This window comes from Alexandromys fortis, unplaced genomic scaffold (genome assembly GCF_014885135.2).
Source record: "Alexandromys fortis isolate MF-2015 unplaced genomic scaffold, M_Fortis_MF-2015_v1.1 scaffold_62, whole genome shotgun sequence".
NCBI lineage: Eukaryota > Metazoa > Chordata > Mammalia > Rodentia > Cricetidae > Alexandromys > Alexandromys fortis.
In genome coordinates, this window is record NW_026067942.1 from 6709813 (window position 1) to 6732859 (window position 23047).

Sequence of the window (23047 nt, forward strand, 5' to 3'; positions counted from 1 at the left end):
TTTTTTTTTTTTTTTTTTTTTTTTTTTTTTTTTTTTTTTTTTTGACTTTTTGAGGCAGGGTTTCTCTGTGTTGCACTGACTGTTCTGGAACTTGCTCTGCAGATCAGGCCTCAGACTCAGAGATCCACCTGCCTCAGCCTCCTCAGTGCTGGGATTAAAGGTGTGTACACTACCAGTGCCTAACTTGGACCTTTTTATTTTGTGCTGATAGAAGACAGATTTCAGGATTCAGTTCTTTTCTTCTACCACATGGGTCTAGAGACTGACTTCATGTTGCCAGCTATGGTGACAGGCAAGTCTGCTGACTTTGTGATTCTGCTTAATAGCAGATACTTTGTGTTCCTAATATTTTGTTAAAGTGGATTTCTTTATGCAACATTGGAAGATTGACATTTGGATGCTTTAATAATTCAAAAGGTTCTTTTTGGGCTCCAATACCTGAGATGTACTTCAGAGTGATTTTTTTGGAAATGTGGCTCTATGTGTCAGAGGCAGGGGAAAAGGGCATGTTTCTCAGTGGTGGGGCACTTGCCTAGCTCGGGTGAAGCTCTGAATTCCAGTACAGGGCCAGGAAGGAAGGAGGGGAAGGGGGATGGGGAAGGAAGTTTAGCTTATGTGAGGTGAGCTATTTTTTTTTTTTTTTTGAGGTGAGCTATTTTAATATTTCTGTTGTACTTAAGCTTTTGGATGTGCTTAGATTGGAGTCGTTGCTAGATTCCTAAAGTCAATCATTTTAGCCTGAAGTTTATAGAATGACCTAAACTTTCTGAGTCGATATCAACTTGTCTTCCTTTTCCTTAACTATATTTCTGGTCTTGGGTTTCTCTGTTTGTGTAGGATGCTGGGAAGTCTGGCGTCAATCATCCCTGAGAGGAAGAATGCCCATCACAGTATTCGGCAGAGTTTGGATTCCCATGATAACGTAGAAGTAGAAGCGGCTGTTTTTGCAGCCGCAAACTTCTCTGCACAATCAAAGTAAGTCCAAGCCTTTTAGTAATTTGTCTCCCAGTGGAGTTTTTGAAAGAATAATCAATATCTGTAGTCATTAAAGGATAAAGAAAGATCTAAATGACGAGATGTGTTTTCCAAGAAGTCTTCAAACATATTAGGGAAGAAAATACAAATATTGGTCCCAGAAAGACATGGTCTTCATAGCCTGGTTTAGGGAAGATGCGGTTGATAGCTTTGATGTCTACTGACTAGCCTTCCACAAATACATCCGTGATCCAAACTGGCTACTTCCTGATTGTCTTCTATTGCTCAACTATAAACTGACATTTTCAGGATATCATATGCTATACTGCTGTCTTAGAACAGGGTGTATGTGTTGCATGAATGCCTGTGTGTACATGTGTATGGACACTAGAGGACAACCTCAGGGTTGTCATAGTTCTTAAGTGATGTTTACCCTTTTGTTTTGAGACAGGGCCATGCGGGCCAGCCAACAATTCCAAGGATCCTCCTGTGTGCCTTTCCCAACATTGACTGTTTTAGCTGGTAGAGTGAACCTGGGCAAGCAGGATCAGACTAAAGACTCATACAATAACCAACTCTATTCAGAGTATCAGACAATTTATATTCTAAGACTTAAGAGTCACCTGGATAAAGTGCAATCACAAGGACAGGCTGCACGTGACAAAACATGTTTTTCCATAGAGGCCTGTAAATAACAACAGCTGAAGTGAGCTCACTCCTACCTGCCCACTAGTTCCTCAATATACACTGTGAGGCTTGCTATTAATTACAGACTGTTTAGATGATGGCTCAGGCTTATTATTAATTTTTAAATCTTAAATTATCCCAGTTCCATTCATCTATGTATTGCCACATGGACATGGTGTTACATCATATCTTGCTCCTATGGCGGCTTCTGGCATCTCCCAGTGTCTCCCAGACTCTTCCTTCCTTTTACCCTGTATTCAGTTGCCCACCTAGTTATATTCTGCCCTGCCATGGGCCAGAGCAGCTTCTTTATTAACCAATGGTAAAAAAAACATTTCCAGCATACAGAAGGACATCCCACAGCGGCTACCCACTAAACCTGGGAGGAGCGTGAAAACATTCCAAGAGCAAATTCTGTGTATTGAAGAAACTGGGGTTATAAGGCTCTTGTCTTGTTTTCTTGGAGTTTTCACACAAGTACTCAGAGTTCCTCTCACGCGACTCCATTCTTGGACTGTGTCCTAGCACCCTGTACTAGAATTGTAGGCATACCATGACTGGCTTTTTTTCAGCATATCTTTAGGGGCTTTAGCTCAGATCCTCAAGCAGGACAGTAACCATTGGAGCTATATCCCCAGTTCAATAGTATGTATGTATGTATGTATTTATTTATTTATTTATTATCTATGTGTTGTATGCCGTATGCATGCAAGTACCTATGGAGGCAGGAAGAGGGCATCAGATCTCCTGGAGCTAAAGTCATGGGTGGTTGTGAGCCTCATAATGTGGGTGCCAAGAACTGAACTTGTGTAAGAGCAATAAGTTCTTTTAACCATTGAGCCATCATAATTGTGTTTGTTGTTTTCTGAGACAGTCTCACTATGTAGCTCTGACTGTCCTGGAACTCAAATATATAGACCAGGCTGGTCTTAAACTCACAGAGATCCTCCTGCCTCTGCCTCTCAAGTGCGAGGATTAAAAGTATCAGTCTCTATGCCCAGCCTTGTACTGTCTCACCTGTCTACCATAGGACAGTTTGTGAGTCAGGCAAGGGGCTGGAGATTGACACACTCACACACACACACACACACACACACACACACACACACACAGACACGGGTCATCCTTGAAACAAGAGCGCCCCTTTTATTGTGTTTCAGGGCAGCTTATAATAGGGCTCTCCTTGGCTAATGGCCACACCCTAACTCTTGGGATTTTTCACCTGCAAGTCCACCAGAAACCACTCCCCTGCCATCAGGAACTCATAAGGGTCTTGTGCTCAGAGCAGCTACAAGCATTAAAAAATCAAGTTGTTTACTCTGGCAGGTAAGGGGTCACAGAAAACTCAGGGTCTGAGGGTCTGCATTCCCCAACACAGCGTAGCCCTATAAATTTAAAAATAGAATGTTAACTATGGTATTATTACCATGTTGGACTTATTTGTAATAAAAAAAAATGTCAATAATCCCCTGACTGATAACCAAAACTAACTTTGTTTTCTGAAGACCATTTCTGGTGATATGTATGAAAGGCCATGAACACATGCATTTATTTCTAAGAACTTAGCTAAGAATGAACACGGTGCACTGATAACCTTCAGGGGAGCTAATTGTACTGTTATTTATATGGTAAATGTTTACTTTTATGGCTAGGCATCTCAGAATATATATCAAAGGTTTGTCTCTGTCTGTACTTTTTAAAAAGTTTATTCTTTGACAGCTTCATCCATATATACAGTTCCTTTGGAAGAGCAGCAAACGCTGAACTGCCCGTCCCATCCCCATCTGTTTTTGTTACTGATGGTGAGTGAGTGAGTGATGGAGCAAGAACTCACATTGCATAGGGGCTGTGCTGTGAACAGTTATCTTCTGATTAACACTGCCAGGGCAACTGCTCAGCTAGTGGCTCCAAAGCAGCTTCTAAGTTCAGTCTGAGTTGGGATAAGTAGATAACTTAGTGATTAAATTTATGTATGAGGGTCATTTTTAGGTAAACATTTATTCACCCTGGTGACAGACAAAAAAATATTTCACAGACAAAAAAAATAGTTTATTGGGATTACCTATAGGAGTATGAGTGAAGGGATTACATACAAGAGCATAGGTAACTCGGCTAGCATCCCCCAGAAAGCCCGCCCAAACTAGGGTGATGGTTCAGGTAAGCTGCATCCCTGGAGCGTCCTGTGCCTGAGCCAGTAGGAGATCCAGCGAGTTCTGCTTATATAACCTTGATGTGTGTTTATGAATTTCCTGAGTTTCGGGAACTTCCTGATACTTGTCAGTTGTATGCCTCCTGAGCTTTGTAAGTTTTGTTTACTTTCTTAATCTTAAAGACAGACTGTTTCAGTTCAGAGGAAATCACTATATAACACTATTCTCAGTTAAGATATACTTGTGTATAATAGGAAATCCTGAAGCACTATGTATCAGGGTGTAAATTAAGAAAATACATAATTTTTAGATCAGTTTTTGTCTCTTGGAGAAATTGAGATTATGGTTCTCTTGAAGACTTGAGATCATGCATCTCCATCAACATTGGTGGCTTTGTACTATTTCTGTCCATTCTAGGTATTGCTGAAATCAGAGTAATATTTTATTTAACCTGGCATGGAGGTGTAAACCTTTAATAACAGACCATAGGAGGAAGAGGCAAGTGATCTATGTGAGTTCAACATCAACCTGGTCTACAGGGCAAGTTCCAACCATCTAGAGCTACATAGTGAAACTCTATCTCGAAAAAGGAAGAGTGTTGAATTAGGAGCGGCAGGGCTGCGTTCCCAGCACCCGGCCGCTCGCATTGGCTAGGTTATGCCCCGAAATAATTACACGGAAACTGTATTCTTTCAAACACTGCCTGGCCCGGCTAGTTCCAGATTCTTATTGGCTAGCTCTTACATATTGTTCTAACCCATTTCTAATATTTTGTGTAGCCCACGAGCTGGCTTACCAGGGAGGATCTTAACCTGCGTCTGTCTGGAGCGGGAGAATCATGGCGACTCCTTCACTAAGCTTCTTTTTCCCAGAATTCTCTTCTGTCTACTCCGCCTACCTAATTTTCTGTCCTATGAGGGCCGAGGCAGTTTCTTTATTGATAAGAAATCACTCCCACATCAGAAGAGGAGGAGAACTTATTTAATCTGTGCTGCTACAGCTGCATCTCACTTGCTCTCAAAGGGTTAAGATTGTGTGCTGTAGAAGAGTTCTTCCTGGCTAGGAAAGGAGGAACTGGCCAGCTCCAGGTACTTTTAGGATTGAGGTGAACATAGTCAGAGTACTGACATCTTCCAGTCACTATTTAATGAGCCTGGCTTTATCAGAAAGGGACAGCTGTCCCACGGCACCAGCCCGCTGGTATGATGGCTGTCAGACCTGATTTGATGGGGACATGGGTGGGGTGTACAACTAGGCCAGAACATCAGGTGACTTCTTTAGTCTCAGCAGTTTTAGTACTGACACTGAGAGTTTATTATTAGACCCAAAAAGGAAAGTCAGCAGTCTCCTACTCTGCAGTGCTTGGGCTCAGAGGGCTGAGCCCAGACTTTTAAAGTTTGGAGTGCTATAAATGTTTGTGTAGTTACTTCATATCCACTGTCGCTGCTCAAGAAGGGGTGGGACCTGGGAGAATAGAGCCGATAAGTTAGGTGGACTGAGTCTCTTGCAATGGCCAACTTTATTCCGAGCTCCACACAGTTTATACCCTGAGGGTTAAGAAAAGTCACCTGAATAAAGTTCTCAAGAGTTCAAGCTGTGTACAATCACAAGAGTAAGTCGTACTTGGCTAAAGCCTCTTCCTCCGTAGAGGCATATAAAGGATAGTTTAAACATCTAATTGAATAACAATGGCAGGCAATCTCAACTCCTATCTACTACACCTGGGAGGAGCATGCAACCACATTCTAGAAACAATTCCATGTTTTCAAGAAACACATCTCAAGACTCTTGTCCTGTTTTCTTGGTGTGTTCTTACACATGCTCAGAATTCTCCTCATGAAACTCCATTCCTGAACCATGTTCCAATAGCCCACCATATTTAGATATCATTCTAAACACTAGTAACAGATTTTTAAAAAATCAAAACTTTGGTAGCACAGTTACAATTAAGTGGTGCTGTGGCCGTGGCCCCACAGTGGCCCCACGGGCTGCTGCAGCTCTGAAGCGGTGGCCAATGGCCAAAGTTGAGCAAAGAAGGGCTCATTTATACTCTGAGACAGACGGTGTCTACTGTGTAGTCCAGGCTGACCTCAAACTCAGGAACATCCTGCCTCAGCTCCCAGTTACTAGAACTTCAGTGTGCTTGCTTTCATCTGGCCTGCCGCTACATTCTTAAACATGTGTTTGTAGATCTTACTCTATTAGAAGTTTAAGGAGCTGATTTTTAAAATGTTTACCCATCTGAAGATACACAATAGGTTAATATAAAATATCTTTGTGAAACTTTATTAAAAAACATTTTGTGAGAAAAGTGTGCTTAACATTTTTACAAATGTCTTTAAGGCCTGGCTAAATTCTCATTCATCTACTTCTGCAGTAATATCTGTCAAAATGTGTTATTTTGATTTAAAGTATGTGAAGAAAATCCAGTCTCCCAGATAGTAGTGGAAAGAGGAGAGATTTATGAAGGCCTTCCTAGGGTTGTGTGGGATTTCATACCTTGTGAGTTGGTCTGCTAGGAAAAATGGTTCACTTGCGTTACTCAGGTTTTGCAGATGTCTCCTGTATAAGCACTGCATTTGTGAAGAGCACCACCAGTTTCTAAACTTTCATGCTTGTGGTGAAAAGTACTTTTTCTGTAGTTGTAATTTTTGCTGAAAGCTAAAGTTGTAATTGATATAAAAGGTTCTCTGTTATTTGCCTAAAGTTACCAGCTAACTTTAATTCATCTTCCAAGAGAATTCTTTGGCCAAAAAGACAAGTCCCAGGAAAACTGTATCATAACCCATACAGTTGGTGTTTACAGTACTGTGCCTGTAGTATACAGCTATGTATTTCTGAAATTGAATGCAACGAGCTGTTTCAGTCTTGCTGGGAACATTACATCGAGCTGGCTGTGCTCTTGAGTGTGAGTGTGCAGGGAAGAACCGTGGGGTGCCCTTTGCCTTGATTCCTGCTACCAGTGGCGTTCACCAGTCACGGTGGGTGGATGATGCCAGCGCTGTTCCTGGGTAAACCATGAGATCAGGTGGTACAGATTCTGGAAGTCCACAAGCATCCTAGCCCCCAGCTGGAGACGGGCAGTGCTTGATTCTTCATTGACTGCCATGGGTGTTTGCTTGCATGGCTGGGGCACCCTGCCACTTTACCCTGCTGTATTTGCACGTGTGTGCCTGGAGCTCACAGAGGCCAGAAGAGGTCATCGGATCCCCGGAACTGGAGTTAGAGGCGCTGAAAACTGCTGTGCAGGTTAGGATAGGTGATCTAAGATAACACAAGTGTGCCTCATCACACAAGACATTTCTAGGACCAGGAATGCAGCTTTAATGGTAGAAGCCTTGCTCAGTGTGTGTGAAGTCCTGGGTTCCATTTCCAGCACCACAAAATAACAAAGAACATTCTAGAAAACAAAAAGCACACGTGGCATTAGCTGTCAAGAGACAAAGTCTTCACATTATCTAGTATGTAGAGAACTCCACTGTAGTAGTAGGTGCGGCAAGCTGCTTCCTGCCACCCGGCTAGCTCTTCCCGAAATAATTACACAGAAACTGTATCCTTTTAAACACTGCTTGGCCCATTAGTTCCAGCCTCTTACATATTGATCTAACTTATTTCTAATAATCTGTGTAACACCACAAGGTGGTTTACCAGGAAAGATCTTAACCTGCGTCTGTCTGGAGTGGGAGAATCATGGCAACTGCTTGACTCAGCTTCTTTCTCCCAGCATTATGTTCTGTCTACTCCACCTACCTAATTTTCTGTCCTATCAAAGGGGCAAGGCAGTCTCTTTATTTAACCAACGAAATCAACACAAAACTGAAGACTCTCCCCCATCACTCCACTGTTGGTGTAAATTTGACAGACTGTACCTTAGCATCAGGGAATACTTTGCTTAGTCTTACATTGACTGCAAACTGTACTCCATGTTTAGCACATCACTTAGCCAAGTTTGATTATATCTTTCCCATATTACATAACATTTTATCCCAAGTGTTCTTGGTATTAAGTTTTTTGGGTGATATTTCTGTTAGAGGCAAGAAGCCATGTCTTGGAACATAGTTTCTTTTAAGTCGTTTGGTGTCTGAAGATTCTATCTGTGTTTCCTAGTGCATCTCGGCCACTTCAGTGCTAGGGATTGGCTCTTTATTAAAGATGCATCCTCCAATGTGTGGTAGTAGTGACCTTGATTCTTTGAGACAAGGTTGCTGAGACTCGGACTGAGGCACCACCCACAGGTCTGCATCTCTCCCTAGAGCAAGAAGAACGCTGCCAGGGCCTGCAGTCTCAGCTGTGATTTTGAAGTATTGCTTCTGTGAATTGTGTTCTTTGCACTTAGAAAACTTAATCACATTTAATTTTTTGATTTAATGTTGTTGCCAATTGTCTCAATGTTCTCTTTCCAAAGGGATTTTGCTGTAGGAATATGCAACAAAATCAGTGAAATGATTCAAGGTATGTACATTTTATTTGGTAATGTGAAGAGACTTAATAGGCATCTTGTTAATCATGGTTGTTCGTTGTTTATTAGGTATTTACTGTGCTAGTCATTATTTAAAATAATACTAAGTATCTTCTATATGCCAAAAATGCCTGAGGTGCGTAGGGTACAGAAATAAAGCAAGGCCCTTTCTGTCAGGTAACCTGAGTTCTAGTCAGGATGTTAGGAGCTGTGTGAGCCATGACAGGTACAGTAGACTGAACGTATCAAGTGCTGAGAGAAAACTGGACAAGAGAGAGTACCAGGCATAGGTGACATGGTGGAAGGCAGGAGGACTTGTGCTTTACCCGAGCTGATCACAGAGCCCAGTGAATGGAAACCTGAAGGAAGGAAAGGATGTAACATGCAGAGGGGGTAGCAGTGCAGTGGAACCCAGAGAAAGAGAGGATGTGACGTGTGGAGGGGGGTAGCAGTGCAGTGGAACCCTGTTGTAATAGGAGCGGCGGGGCTGCTTATGCCCCGAAATAATTACACGGAAACTGTATTCTTTTAAACACTGCTTGGCCCATTATATCTAGCCTCTTCTCGGCTAACTCTCGCACCTGGACTAGCCCATTTCTAATAATCTGTGTAGCCCACAAGGTGGCTTACCAGAGAAGATCTTAACCTGCGTCTGTCTGGAGTGGGAGAATCATGGCGACTGCCTGACTCAGCTTCTTTCTCCCAGCATTCTGTTCTATTTACTCCTCCCACCTATGTTTTAACCTATGAGGCCAAGCAGTTTCTTTATTACTTAACCAATGACCTTCCTCCATCAGAACCTAGAGAATGAAAGGATATGACATGCAGAGGGGGTAGCAGTGCAGTGGAACCCAGAGCCAAGGGTTCTGTCCAGTGACACCCTCCAGGTGTCACTGTCCCTCCAGGTGTCACTGTCCCTCCAGGTGTCACTGTCCCTCCAGGTGTCACTGTCCCTCCAGGTGTCACTGTCCCTCCAGGTGTCACTGTAACTAAAATCAGGTCCAAATTGTGTATCATGACCTGGTTTCACCTAAATGATAGCTCATGTGTTAATCCTATTTTATCTTTACAGCATTCTTAAGGCACCTCTGGCTATTGCACTGTGTGTCTCAGGAACACTGTTCTCTTTGCCCTCTGAAAAAGGGGCATTGCTGTGCCCTGCAATTTGGTGATGCCTTAGATCTTACCACACAAAGGAAATCTGTTCAAGGTTACACAGCTCAGGAGGATGGTCTTAAGTCTATTGCTTTTAACCCTTATGCTGCCTAGCCTCTCTAGAGTATGCTCTAGGAAAGCTTTATTTTATATGTAATTTAAAGGCAGACAATTTGTTCACTTAAATAATTTTTTAAAGCACTCAGAGAACAAGAGAAATAGAACTTTAGCCTGTCCCTTTATTCCTTTGTCTTTTCTTCCTTCACCAAAATGGTGTTCCTGTGGGTCTAACTTTGTGACACGAGAAATAATTAGCCATTCACTGAGCAGGTTTTGTATTTTATATGTAAGGTGTATCCTGCATGGATGTCTGTGCACACCTGCATCCCTGGTGCCCATGAAGGCCAGAAGAGGGCATCAGATCCTGTGGAACTAGAGCTACAGAAGGCTAAGAGCCTCGTTTGGGTGGTAGGAATCAAACCCAGGTCCTCTGGAAGAGCAGCCAGTGCTCTTACCCATTGAGCCGACTCTAAATCCCCTCAGCTGGTGGATATGAAATGCCTCCTGTGTTCCTGTGATCTCATATGAAGACAGGGCACACTTTCTGAGTTAAGACAATTCAAGGGGAGTTTTATAAAACTAAGGTCTAGGTAGTTTATGCTAGTGGCTAATGTTGCCCAAGTCCTGGTAATTGTTATAGCCCTCTAGGGCCCAGGGGCAGGAACTAAGCATCAGAACCATCTTGTTGGTCCCTACTGTGCCTTCCAAAGGCAATGTGCCAGGCATGGTACACACAGCTTTAATTCCAGCACCAGGAAGCAGGGCAGATCTCTGTGCACTCAAGACCAGGCTGGTCTATATAGCAAGTTTCAGGCCGGCCATGGCTGCATGGAAGACTCTGTCTCCAAAGACAGTTCCTGAAAAATCTACGGAGCTTACTCATTAGTTCTAGTACAATCATCTTTAATGTTAAAACCATTATGATGTATTGTACTGTTTGTTTTTTTGAGACAGTTTTACTGTGTAGTCCTGGCCATCCTGGACCTTACCTGGCTAACCTGGTCTACAGAAATTCCCCCTGCCTCTGCATCCCAAGTGCTGGGATTAAAGGCATGAGCCACCACCACCTTGCTGTACTAACTGACTTTAAATGAAATTTTGCTAATTAAATCAGACCTTTCTTATTTTTACTTAAAAACAAACAAACATGTGAACTGTCATTAAGTGATGATCAGACCCATGAAACAATTTGTTGTACTCAGGCTTAGCTACGCCCGTGGACCTGAAGCTGAAGCTGATCCCCATCCTCCAGCACATGCACCATGATGCCATCCTGGCTTCCAGCGCCCGCCAGCTCTTACAGCAGCTGGTCACATCCTACCCCTCCACCAAAATGGTCATTGTGTCTTTGCACACTTTCACTCTGCTTGCAGCCTCCTCTTTGGTGGACACACCCAAGCAGGTAATTTCCATTCTGTTTTCCTGCTTATTTATAAATGTACACATTTAGTTTATGATAAACAATAAGAAGCAACCCTAAGTTTTAGTAATGTTAAGGTCTCTTTGGTAAGGGCCAGTTGAGTTTCTCTTTTATATTTATAGTCCTATTCATGTGAGCCCTAGAGGACAAAGCATCAGGAAATATGGGGAAGAATGTATTGTTGGTAGGAAAGAAAGGATGCCAGATCCTCTGCTAGAGCCTTACAAGCCAAATGGCGCCATTTATGTATTAATAAGAGGTCCTTAGCTTGGTCCTTAGCTGGTGGGGAGAGCTCTGATCTGAGGGGAGTCCTTTCTGTAAAATGTAAAATCTGCGCAGCACTCTCTCTGCTGACAGTCTCGGGCGTTCAACTGTTGAGAGTGACTTTGCTGTCTTTGCAGATTCAGCTTCTGTTGCAGTATCTGAAGAGTGACCCCAGGAAAGCAGTGAAGAGACTCACTGTTCAGGATCTGAAGCTACTTGCTAATAAGACACCACATACCTGGAGTAAAGAGAATATTCAGGTACATAGCACGTCAGAAAAAGAGATACTAAACTACCTGAGCCAGGGTGGCAGCATGCTCAGGTGAAGTTTCTACCCCTACGACTTCACAATGTGGTTTAAATTTCAACAAGCATAACCTCCAGAGACCCAAGCCAGAGCAAAATCTCTGTAAACTTGGGTCTTGCTGTGTGTATTTTAGTCCCTCTGCCATCAGACAGTTGAGTGTTCACATGAGTGCAGATGACATGGGAGGCCAGAAGGCATCAGATCCTTCTGGAGCTGGATGTCCAGGAGTTGTGAACCACCCAGTGTGTGGAACCACACCCAGGTCCTCTGCAAGTTATTCCTAACTGCTGAGCCATCTCTGCAGCCCCACCCTTCCCCAAACAATGAGAAGGAAGGTTTTAACTTTAATACAGTAAAATTACATAGAGTTACAATATTTATATCTACTTTATCTTTCATCATAACGAAGAAAAACTATAACTATATATTTTTCAAATCCATCAAAGACTCCAGAAGGATATTATACCACCTAAGTAAACAGGAAGTGCATTGTAAACAACTTCCAAAACTCTAGAATTCACAGAGACATCTAGCTACCTCGATAGTCACCCAAAGGTCTTCTGTACCGTTGGGGCATCCATCTTCAGCCTACAGGCCCTTAGTGTCCAGCAGACTTTTTCATGAAACAGGAAATTTCAAAGACAGGTCTGCCTGTATTGGCAGTTTGTCAGTCACTTTCTTCTGTGTCCTGCAGAATATCTAGTAGACTCTTTCATGAAGCAGGAACCCTGAAGGACTGTCTCACCTTTAGGCAATGTTCAGCAGTCATTTCTCTGTGGGTCCTGCATGTCCAGTTCATATAGCATACCATCAAGCAGTCCAGGCAAGAGCAGCTTCTTGCCCAAATGGCTAACCAACGCCATAAGGAGCCTCTTTAATGCCCATCATCCTCTTGAAATAGATTGGTGCTGCCAGGAGCAGATGTGTCTCACTGTCATGAAAAGTCCTAAGTTCTTAAATGTTTTAAATGTCATATTTTGTAGTCTTTGAAGATCTGAAGAACACCTATCTATCTGAAATACATCTCTGTACATCTAGAAAAATCTAACTAACATGACTATAAGCTTGACTATTACACATGATTATTAACTTATGTTTCTTAATTATGCATTACATTTTTAAATGAACTGTAAAATCACAATCTTCTTATTCAAGAGCAGAAATATACATATAACAAACTTGACCTAAAACTTGTACCAGTGCAAATCTCTATGACATATCCTCCTTTAAATGTAAAGAAGCATTTATAAATAATATTTGGGAATTTGGATGTAGTTTTCTCCTAACTGCTTACTGGTGAAGTAATTTTTGGGGGTGCGCACGGCGACCTTTCAGAGGGTCTTTTTTCATCAAACCAAGGATTCCACAGGTTCTCATCCTCTGTAGAAGCAAAAGAACCTCTTTTCCAAAGCAACATATCCTTAGACTTAAATTTTGAAGTCAAGAAACCTTTAAAACATGTATGTTGGTTTAGCTTAGCAGTCCCCAGAATCAAATGTCTCTCTGCAGTCAAAAAATTCAAAGAAAATACAATAATATACATAATCCAGTCTCTCTTTATATGTTCTTTTTTTAGACAGCTTATTTTTTCTTTACTCCTTTTAATCTATGACTTCTGTACTCTGTCTCTTTAAAGACTTTACCTTTTTTTTTTTTTTAAAGATTTATTTATTATGTATACAGTGTTCAGCCTCCATGTATGCCTGCAGGCCAGAAGAGGGTACCAGATCTTATTACAGATGGTTGTGAGCCACCATGTGGTTGCTGGGAATTGAACTCAGGACCTTCAGAAGTGTAGTCAGTGCTCTTAACCTCTGAGCCATCTCTCCAGCCCAAGACTTTACCTTTTTTTTAACCATTTACTTCTTTTTATAACTGTCTATATTATTTTCCTTCTCTCTCCCAAGCCTACGTTTATTTATTAACACTGTGACACATTTAGACATCTTTTCCATCTGAAGCTGTCTTTGTTGAGTATCTGTAACTCTTTTCTGACCAGAACGACTTCTTAGAATGCTAAGCACTTCTTAAAAATGTAAGCGGTGGCATTGCTAGGGGAAATACGGCCCTGCCTGCTTGCTCTGCCCAGTCCAACATGACTGAAGCCCAGAAGTCTGTTCAGTGTCTGAGACTACCTGGTGGGAGCCATCCTCGTCACCTCAATTTTGGAAGAGCCAGTGTTCACTCTGGCAGCACAGCACAGAAAGCCACCGTTTTTTTGTTTTGTTTTGTTTTGTTTTTGTTTTTGCTACCGCGAATCAGGAAAACCTCTCTTAAAGGAGCTGCTGCGTTAAGCCATGCTTAACTCTGTTTTTTGCTGGTTTTTTGTTTGTTTGTTTTTTGGGTTTTTTTGTGCCTAGAATTCCTTCCTAAACTTCCAGGTTTTAAATGGATTTTAGTTGGCCACGTTGGCGCTGGTTTGTAGTAGAAAGCCACTAGTTTGTTTCCTAGCTGCCCAGACTCCCAAAAGAACCACACAGAAAACTATTAATTAATCATTGCTTGGCCTATTAGCTCTAACTTCTCGATGGCTAGCTTTTACATCTTAATTTAATCCATTTCCATTATTTTATATTTTACCATGAGGCTTGTGGCATAAGGTTTCAGCATGTCTGTCTCCGGCTCCATGGCTTCTCCCTGACTCTGCCTCCTTTCTTCCAGCCTTCAGTTTAGATTTCCCCACCTAGCTCTGCTCTACCCTATTGCAGGCCTAAGACAGTTTCTTTATTAACCCGTGGTAATCACAGCATACAGAGGGGAATCCCACATCAGTGAGAGAGACACACCACCTGGAGAACCTGCTAGGAGCAGCCAGCTCATGGACACTGGAGTGCCAGGAGAGACTGTAAAAGCTAATGGCTGTCCTAGCCTTACCTCTGTCATGGGGTTTTCAGTGTTTGTTGGTGGTAAATGCATAATATAAATAGATAGAGAAAGTGTAAAATCCAGTGTGAAGCTCCACAGCTTCAGAATGACTGTTCTGAGTAGAAGTTCGTTCAGATGTATGGGCCTTGGACATGACTAATGCGATGTGGATTTCTTTATTCCAAAGTTTTTTATAATAAATCAGAAGTTAGTTATGAGGTGCTGTTGCTCCTGACCTTTTGGCTGTGAGTCGGAGTCTAGAGTCATCCCCGTGCTACACCTGCGTTCTCCCAGGGGACTGGAGCCCAGCTTTGTCTACCAACGTGAATGGTTTTGCTGCTTGTTGCCAGCTGGGAAGAGGACACCCTGCTTCATACTAATGGAAGTGGCCAGAAGAGGAGGCAGACAAGGGCAGTGTCCTTGAGTAGACGAGCCTGGAATGGCCCTGAGTCCTGGGTGGTTCCACCTACTTCACACGGGGTCAGGAAGAGAACAGGGTGATGGAGCTACTAAAGCTGGGTAGAGAGACAAGTGGTACCAACTTAGAAAAACAAAACAGAAAACACCTGTGGTTTTACTCATTTCTTTTCGTATTTATCTGTTTGGGAGGATGAGCATGTGTGTGCACGTGGAAGTCAGAGGACAGTAACCTATGGGAACTGATTCTCTCAGTATGAGAGTTCCAGGCATGAGGCTTGAGGGTGCGTGTCTGACCACTGAGCGTCTCACCAACCCTATTTATATTTATTCATTTTTGTTAATTAGGAAAAAATAATGATTGTGCTTGGATGAGAATGAGAGGAAAGAGAAGTTTGCAGAAACAGAAACACAAGGCACTTGGAAGCAGAGGATTGCCAGGGAGTTGAGACATTTGAGAGCAGCAGTGTGCTCCTTCCTTCCTTCCCTCCCTCTCTCCTCGCCTTCCCTCCACCCCACCTGGGGTTTGTTTTAAAACGGGGTTTCTCTGTGAGCCCTGGCTGTCCTGGAACCCATTTTGTAGACCAGGCTGGTCTTGTACTCACAGAGATCTTTGAAAGTGTATGCCACCACTGCCTGGATATAGGCAAACATGTTTCTAAGGCTGTCTGAAAAGCTATATGGTGAGCAAGGAAATTCTGAACCTTTGCTTTTCTTGGACTTTGGTAGATTTTAGAGTTGGGACTACACAGTCTTATTAAAACAAGCTGGGTGCTTTCTCTTTCCATGCTCTGTAGTAGCTGGAAACCAACACAGAAGCTTTCTGTTCCCTCAGGGCGTAGCTAATGTGCCTTAAATTCACCGAGTCTGAGACTATCTAGGAAGCATTCTGAGAACATTTCCCATTACTCTGGTCTTCGCTGCGGTATTTCCTGCCTCCTTGTGAGTCGGTTGCATGACAGTCATCTCTCTGAAGCTCATAATGTTTCAGTTTATAGTACAGTTACTTTATTCTTACTATTGTCTATCTGAGTGTGCCCTCCTGTTGCCTCCTTTCTGATTGGTTGGTTTGGACAGTGCTGGGGTTAGATTGAACATGCACACCCAATGTGCTGTACTGTGCTCCACACGGCCTGCACTTGCCAGGAACTTGGCTTTCTTGTGCTTTTCAAGTGTTTTATTTTCATTCTTCTTGCTTAATAATGAAAGCACTTAAAGCTATCAATTTCCTGTTTCACATGTTGACTGTATCCTAAAAATTATGTTGTGTGATATTATCGTTGCCATTAATTTGGAATGCATTTTTAAAACTTACTGTGGTATAATTTATTTATAGATTGCTTTCTAGGTCCACAATTTGATTGCTTTTGTATACACTTATTCATTTCTTTTGCCACTGCTACAGACTGAAATACATAACATTTTCTTCTCTCAACTTCTTCCTCAGATCTGTCTTTCTCCAACCCTGATAATATCCAATTTGATGTCTGTCCCAGTGCATAGAGCAGTTGTCTTGTAACTCTGACAACCTGAGTTCAGCCCCCAGAACTTGAATAAAGGTAGAAGGTGAGAACAGACTCTACCAAGTTGACCTCTCACCTTCAGACGTGTGCTGTGACACGTCCATCCTACATGTTACACATGTATGTATGCACATAATAATAAAGTTAAAACAGTTTTGTTATATAGACTATATAGGTGGGATTATAAGAAATATAGCCTTTTAAAATATGTATCTGGGTGAAAGCTCTTATGCCATGGCATGAATGTAGAGGTCAGGATGGCTTCCAGGAATTGGGTTACCTCCTTCCACTGTGGGTTCTGGGGATTGAACTCAGGTCGTCAGTCTTGCTGGCAAGTGCCCTTTCTTCCTAAACCTTCTCACCAACTCTGATTATGATCTTTTTATAAAATGTTTCTGGAACACGTCCCTGGTGGTCAGTCCCATTCAGGATAGAAAAGGGACCTGCATTTAGAGACTGATGCAAAGAACAGCAAATTCCACACAGGGCCTCTGCTGGAGCAGGGAGTTGAGCCAGAATAGAGGGGGATTCAGACCAGATCATCAGGAGAAAGGGAATAGGGTGAGTGAGAAAGAGATTCCATTTAAAGAGAATCGATTGTTTGACCCCTCTGTGGATATTAAAAATGACCCTGGTGAGAAGTATAGGGAATGTCCTTGAATTAGATATTGAACCATATTTTATCACTGAAATGTGATTGACGTGATACCTCTAAGGCACTTTATGATTTGCTCTGTGGAACTGTTTTTTTTTTTTTTTCTTCTTCAATTTGGATCAGTGAAGCTGTAAGATATTTTGTACTTACTGAGACCATGGTAAGTATCTGATAAAGTGCTCCATAATAGATAAGATGGTAATATTGTAAGTCATTTTATCACAGTATATATTTTCTCATGTTTTCTCTTTAGTTTTTCAAATGATAGAATTCTTTTTAAAAATACATAAAATTCGTCACTTGTCATGTTAATAGTTACAAAAGGTTACATGTCTTCTATGCACAGACAGAACTTTAAGGCATGACTGGTACACATACTAAAGCAAGATAGAGTTTGTATCTTCTGACACCCTAACCTACAGCTAAGGAGCGGGGTACAGGGCAGGGCGGTGCAGGCAATAACAGTAAATGAGTGGGAATGCTCTAAAGATTTGAATAAATAAGTAAATTAAAACTATAGTTTTAAGCAGTAGTCACTTTTAAAAGTGTTTGATTTGGACTTCAAAAGCAGTATTTGTAAATTACTTCCTCTTCTCTTCTATATATTTACATTTAGATCTGTTTCCCTGTTACTCTTGTTGAGACATTTAAAAAGGCCACCAGTATTCATAATATTAAATCATCTTTTCCTACCTTCGTCACTTTAGATTTTTAGTGCATCAACACAGCTGCTGCCCCTTCCCTTTCCTGACATTCGCGTGTGCTTCCTCTGTACTAACTGTCCCCTTATCCAGTATGAAGTTCTGTGGTTCTGCTGGGTCCCAATACCAATTCTGACGGCCACTGGGCAGAAGAGCGGTGACACAGCCCTGGTTCACTGCAGTAAGAAAAACTACGTCATGTCTGTGCAGCACCAGGCTGCTGCTGTCAGAGGAGTGATGGCCAGGCCAACCTGAGACCAGCAAGTTTTTCATGTACTGAATTATTGAGAAGGTAGCACCCATACCCAGTGCCCCTTTATTGGTAATTCACATTAGTACAACACAGTTGTTAGGAATGGGGCAGTGTGGAGTGGAGTGGGAACTCAGCAGTAAGAACACTTGTTTAACCTCAGCGCTGGGAAACTAATCAGAAAAAAAGAACAAAGAGGAAAAGATAGATGGACTAATACTGACGTTATCCTTGCTACCACACTGTGTTCTCTGGGTGTCTCTGGTTTTTACTCTTGTCTTTTTTCTGTTGTAGATTATCATGTCTTCAGAGGGTCCTCTAAGGGATTTTATAGTTTGATCTGTTTTGTTTTTTATCATGGAAAAAAATGCCTTTATTTTTTTTAAGCTAGCAAACTTAGATAAGTTTGAGAGTATAAAAATAGGCATGTGTTGATGTGTTAGATTTTATGTTCCCTTCTCCCTTGCTTTCAGGCGCTCTGTGAATGTGCGCTCCAGACTCCGTATGACAGCTTGAAACTGGGGATGCTGTCTGTCCTCTCCACGCTGTCGGGGACGATCGCCATCAGACATTACTTCAGTGTGGTTCCAGGTACGGCAGAGACGATGGCAGGATTTCTCTCTCTGTGAAGACTTCCCTTTGCGGCTGTCGTGTGCTAGGTATTTACTGAAGATGGCATCTTAACTAGCACCGATAGTAATAGAAACCTGTGCCTGGATCAGGCCTGCTCTTATTAAGACCTAGGGAGGGACTGCTTATCTTTTCTAATCCGTTGATTTGAACTGAATTAGATGACTCTAATGTACACTTACTTGTTCCAGTCATGACTACATGGGTAGTTTGTTATAAAGGGAGTTCCTGCCACACATCCCGACAGAAACGGAAAGCATGATGTTTCTGTTGCTCTCTGGGTGTTTGGCATCTCCTTTGCTATGCTGATCCATCTGTGGTCTGGACGAGTGCTTCCCACAACTGTTGTAGGAGGGCCCCTTTGTTCTTCTTGGCCACCCAGCTAGCTTAGCCCCCAAAATAACCACACAGAAATTGTATTAATCAAATCACTGCTTGGCCCATTAGTTCTAGCCTCTTATTGGCTATCTCTCACATCTTGATTTAACCCATTTCTAACAATCTGTATATCACCATGAGGTCGTGACTTACCAGGAAAGATTCAGCATGTGTGACCTGGCAGCTCCATGGTAGTTCTCTGACTCTGCTTTCTTCCTCCCAGAATTCAGTTCTATTTTCTCCGCCTTCCTAAGTTCCTCCCTATCAACTAGGCCAAGGCAGTTTCTTTATTCATTTACCAATGAAAGCAACACACAAACAGAAGGACCTCCTACACCACACAATAGCCTGAATTGGGGACCAGTAATAAGTGGAAGTGTGAGAGAATCCATTATGGCCATCGACAGTGAACATGAGACATTCGGTTTCTGCAAGGAACTGCCATGGAGCCTGTGTGTCTGTATAAACTGTGACCTAGAACCAACAGTGAGGCCACAGTGTGTTGGATGGAATATGTATGGGTCTGGGGGCTTTGATCTCGGCTGTTGTTTGGCCTCCCCTTCCATGTTCCAACCTTAGGGTTGCAGTCTTTCTAGTGGCCCTGTGTATAACAAGGTCTCCACTGACCTGTGGTTTAAAGCTATTGCGCTGTCTTCACACTTCTTCTGTCAGACAGCAGTTTTCATTGGATTCCACCAGTAGTTCTGGTGTCTTCAGAATTGCTCATGGTGCAGTCCTCTGGAGACTCGATGGGACTGGAGAGTCGAAGGCCACCTCATTAATGGTCGAGGGCAGTGGTTCTCAGCCTTCCTAACACTGCGACCCTTTAATGTTCCTCATGTTGTGGGGACTCCAACAATAAGATAATTTTTCTTGCTACTGTAATTTTGCTACTGTTATGAATCATAATATAAATATCTGATATGCAGAATGTCTGGTAGGTGACCCCAATGAAAGAAAGAGGTCATTGAACCCCCTAAAGGTTCTAGAAGGTGAAAGCTTTTAGCTGAGGGGCCTGAGGGTTCTTTCTCCTTTGTTGAACTCTCAACTAGTGTTGTGTTTCATTCACTGACTTAGAAGCCAAAGCAGGTCATATGGCCAAGCCCAGCTAGGTGTGAAAAAATTAGTAAGCCTTGATAAAAAGAAAAAAGAAAATCACATGGGGTGGGAGAGATTGCCGTAGCTTTCTCTATGAACCCATCAGTACCCAGTATGCTTCCAATAAATAATTCTTTTGTTTTCCTTGAGTTTTTAAGACAGGGTTTCTCTGTGTGGCCCTGGCTATTCTGGAACTCACTCTGTAGACCAGGTTGGCCTTAGACTCACAGATATTTGCCTGCTTCTGCCTCCTGAGTACTGGAATAAAAGCATGGAATAAAATTGCCTGGAAAATTATTCTTTTTAAATCAGTTACTCTAAGTTTTTTAGCTGACAAGTAACATCTTTCCCTCTGGAACCATGTGACTTTGCCTAGGAGAATTGAATGAATTATAATTAAATTTTTTTTTTTAAAAAAAATCACCAAGCATGATGGTACACACCTTTAACCCCAGCACTTGGGAGGCCAAGAGGCAGGGGAATCTCTCTGAGTTCAGGACAGGCAGGGATAAAAAGACTCTCAAAATAAATAAGTAGGTAGGTAGGTAGGCAGGTAGATAAAATAAAAATAAAATAGATCTTATGCCTTAAAAGCATGACAGTAGTCAATGTCTGCATATCCTTGTGATGTGAAGAGTCTCAGGTTCCACAGATGTGCATAAAGGGTACTAAAGTTCTACAGGGAGTATTGTAGAAGTCACCAATAGTTATGCTGGCTTAAATTGGGAGAAGCTTCTAAGCTTTTCTCTGGGCTTTTCTGCCCCCCTCATCACAAATTTTTTTACAGTAAATTTTAATAGAGGGGAAAAAATCAAGTTATAAAACATCACATGGGCAAGAAAGAATAGCTCATCATTCTAGGAGTTCATTTTCCACAATTCTGAAAAAGAATCTGTAGTTTTGATTTGTAATATTTTGTCGATCTTAAAGCACAAGGATTTTAGCTAACTAATATTGTCACATCCAGTCAGTAAGTGGGTTCCATGTCTTACATTGTCTGGAACCGCCTTGGCTCATGCCTCTTGTAATTTTCAACAATGTCAACTTCATACTCAGGAAATGAGGTCCTCTTGGTGTGAGAGACAAGTTGAAGTGGGCAGGAATCATAAGAGGAATGAAGAAGACAGAGATCTGATTTTTCTTGAGGCTCACCCACTTAAAACCAAGAGCTTCAAACTTGGAAATTAAAATATCTACTGTGTAGGACTTAAACACAGACTCGGGAATCTGAGTTTTAAGAGATAGTGTGGAAGAGTTTTCGCATGGTTAGCTAGTTTTATGACCCTGCTAATGGCTACTGGAAGTCTTTGAACTGGTTTCTTGTGTAAAAATAGGGTTGATTCACAGAATCCCTGTATCCTTGACAGCTGTATGTATGATCATGGCATGGATTCTTATGTGAACCTTTTGAGGTAAAATCAGCAATTTAGGGCAAGAAAAAGCAAGCGCAGTGTTCTTCTTTGACCTTGCTGTATCTGAGAGGACGATGGCAGTGGGTCGTCTGTTTGGATGAGAATCCAGCTCCGGTGATGCAGCCTGCAGTTGTCTTGGCTTCTGTGCTGTTTCTCAGTCAATTTTCATTAATGTTTTTATGGGGAAAGTCCTATATTGATTTTAAATGCAATCATTGAAAAATGGATGGCACACCCCTACTTTACCCCTGCCAAGCATGAGGAAATGGTCGTGTTGTATTGTTAATAGAGTTGAGGCAGAAAATACTGTTAGCTTACTAGAAATTTTCTCATAAAATAGAAAATTGAACCTCCAAGATGACTGCTTTCTTGAACCATATGAATGAATTGTAATCTATGTTGCTTTTTTATGCTCATTTAGGAAATGTAGGTTCTTCTCCCAGGTCTTCCGATTTAGTCAAATTAGCCCAAGAGTGCTGTTACCATAGCAACAGGGGCATCGCAGCTCATGGAGTGAGAGTGCTGACTAATATAACTGTGTCTTGTCAAGAGAAAGGTAAGTGCGCCCAGTCTGGCAGGGCTCATGGATGTGGTTGCCTCTGTTATTTTTAGCCTGTGTGCACTGATGTGCAGTTGCATCCATCCACAGTGTTCTAATGCAAGTGTCCTAGGGCAGCCTGACCAGTGCAAGCACTGTGTGTGGGGTTGGAATGTCTGCCTGGGCATTGCCCGTTTCCTTCCTCTGTTTACTGTGGTGTGTGGTGCTGGGGACAGGTAGCCCACATAAGATTCACTTACACAGCAACTGGAAGAGTACTCAGATTATCCAGGTGGCAAGTGCTTTCAATTAGTGGTGGTTGAGCTCTCAGGAACATGATTGCATTTTCATAGAACTCATCTCTAAGGACATGCAACATTGAGCTGACTTGTACAAATAAGGAGGGTATATTGTATTATCTTCCTGGCGCCTTTTTAACGATGAGACTAGAAATTCTTCGTGCCTGCATTCACAAATGGGACGTGCATTTTGAACAGTGTTCATGCTGACCTTTTTGGGGGCCACAAGCTCACCGTTCCTCCTCCTGCCTCAGCAGTGTGTACTCCTAGTCCCAGTGATTCTTCACAATTTGCCAAGGTCCTACAGTAACTTGGGAAACATTCTCAACCATTTGGTTGATTTGAATAACCGAGTCTAGTAAAAAATATTTCTTGTATGCGATGCATAGGAAACTGCAGTACGTTCTCAGTGACCTAAGTTACCTGTGGTGTTTACAGCCCAGGGACCTTCAGGCATTTGGTGGTGCGGTGCAGCTGACTTTCATGAGAAGCTGAAGGCTGTTAGACTAACTGAAAATGCATATGTCTGATGGAGCATGGGTCTCTGCTCCCCGTGTTTTCCTTAGTTGAGCTGGTTCTCGTGATTTATAGCTTCGTGACTCTACCTGTTGATTTAATGTGAATATTTTATAATCAATAATGCAGTGGAGTTAAAGAAGTCATCTGAAGGTAATCTTTATATTTCAGAAACAATGTGCTTTTGCAAAGTTATTTTTTAAATTTTTCATGCAGGATATTCGTATTTTGATCATTCTTTCTCCAGGAAAGTTAGATTTACTTTGTTTCCTATCTTAGACTTGATGT

General features: G+C 42.1%; 1 protein-coding gene across 1 annotated transcript in view; it reads left to right on the top strand.

The window, feature by feature from the left end:
- Ints7 (integrator complex subunit 7) overlaps positions 1 to 23047 on the top strand; it is a 56810-nt gene that overhangs the window by 10959 nt on the left and 22804 nt on the right. The window contains exons 4-9 of the mRNA XM_050148148.1: positions 838 to 975; positions 8218 to 8264; positions 10689 to 10888; positions 11308 to 11430; positions 18362 to 18479; positions 21828 to 21962. Of these exons, the coding sequence (XP_050004105.1) occupies positions 838 to 975; positions 8218 to 8264; positions 10689 to 10888; positions 11308 to 11430; positions 18362 to 18479; positions 21828 to 21962 (761 nt within the window). The remainder of the gene's footprint in view (positions 1 to 837; positions 976 to 8217; positions 8265 to 10688; positions 10889 to 11307; positions 11431 to 18361; positions 18480 to 21827; positions 21963 to 23047) is intronic.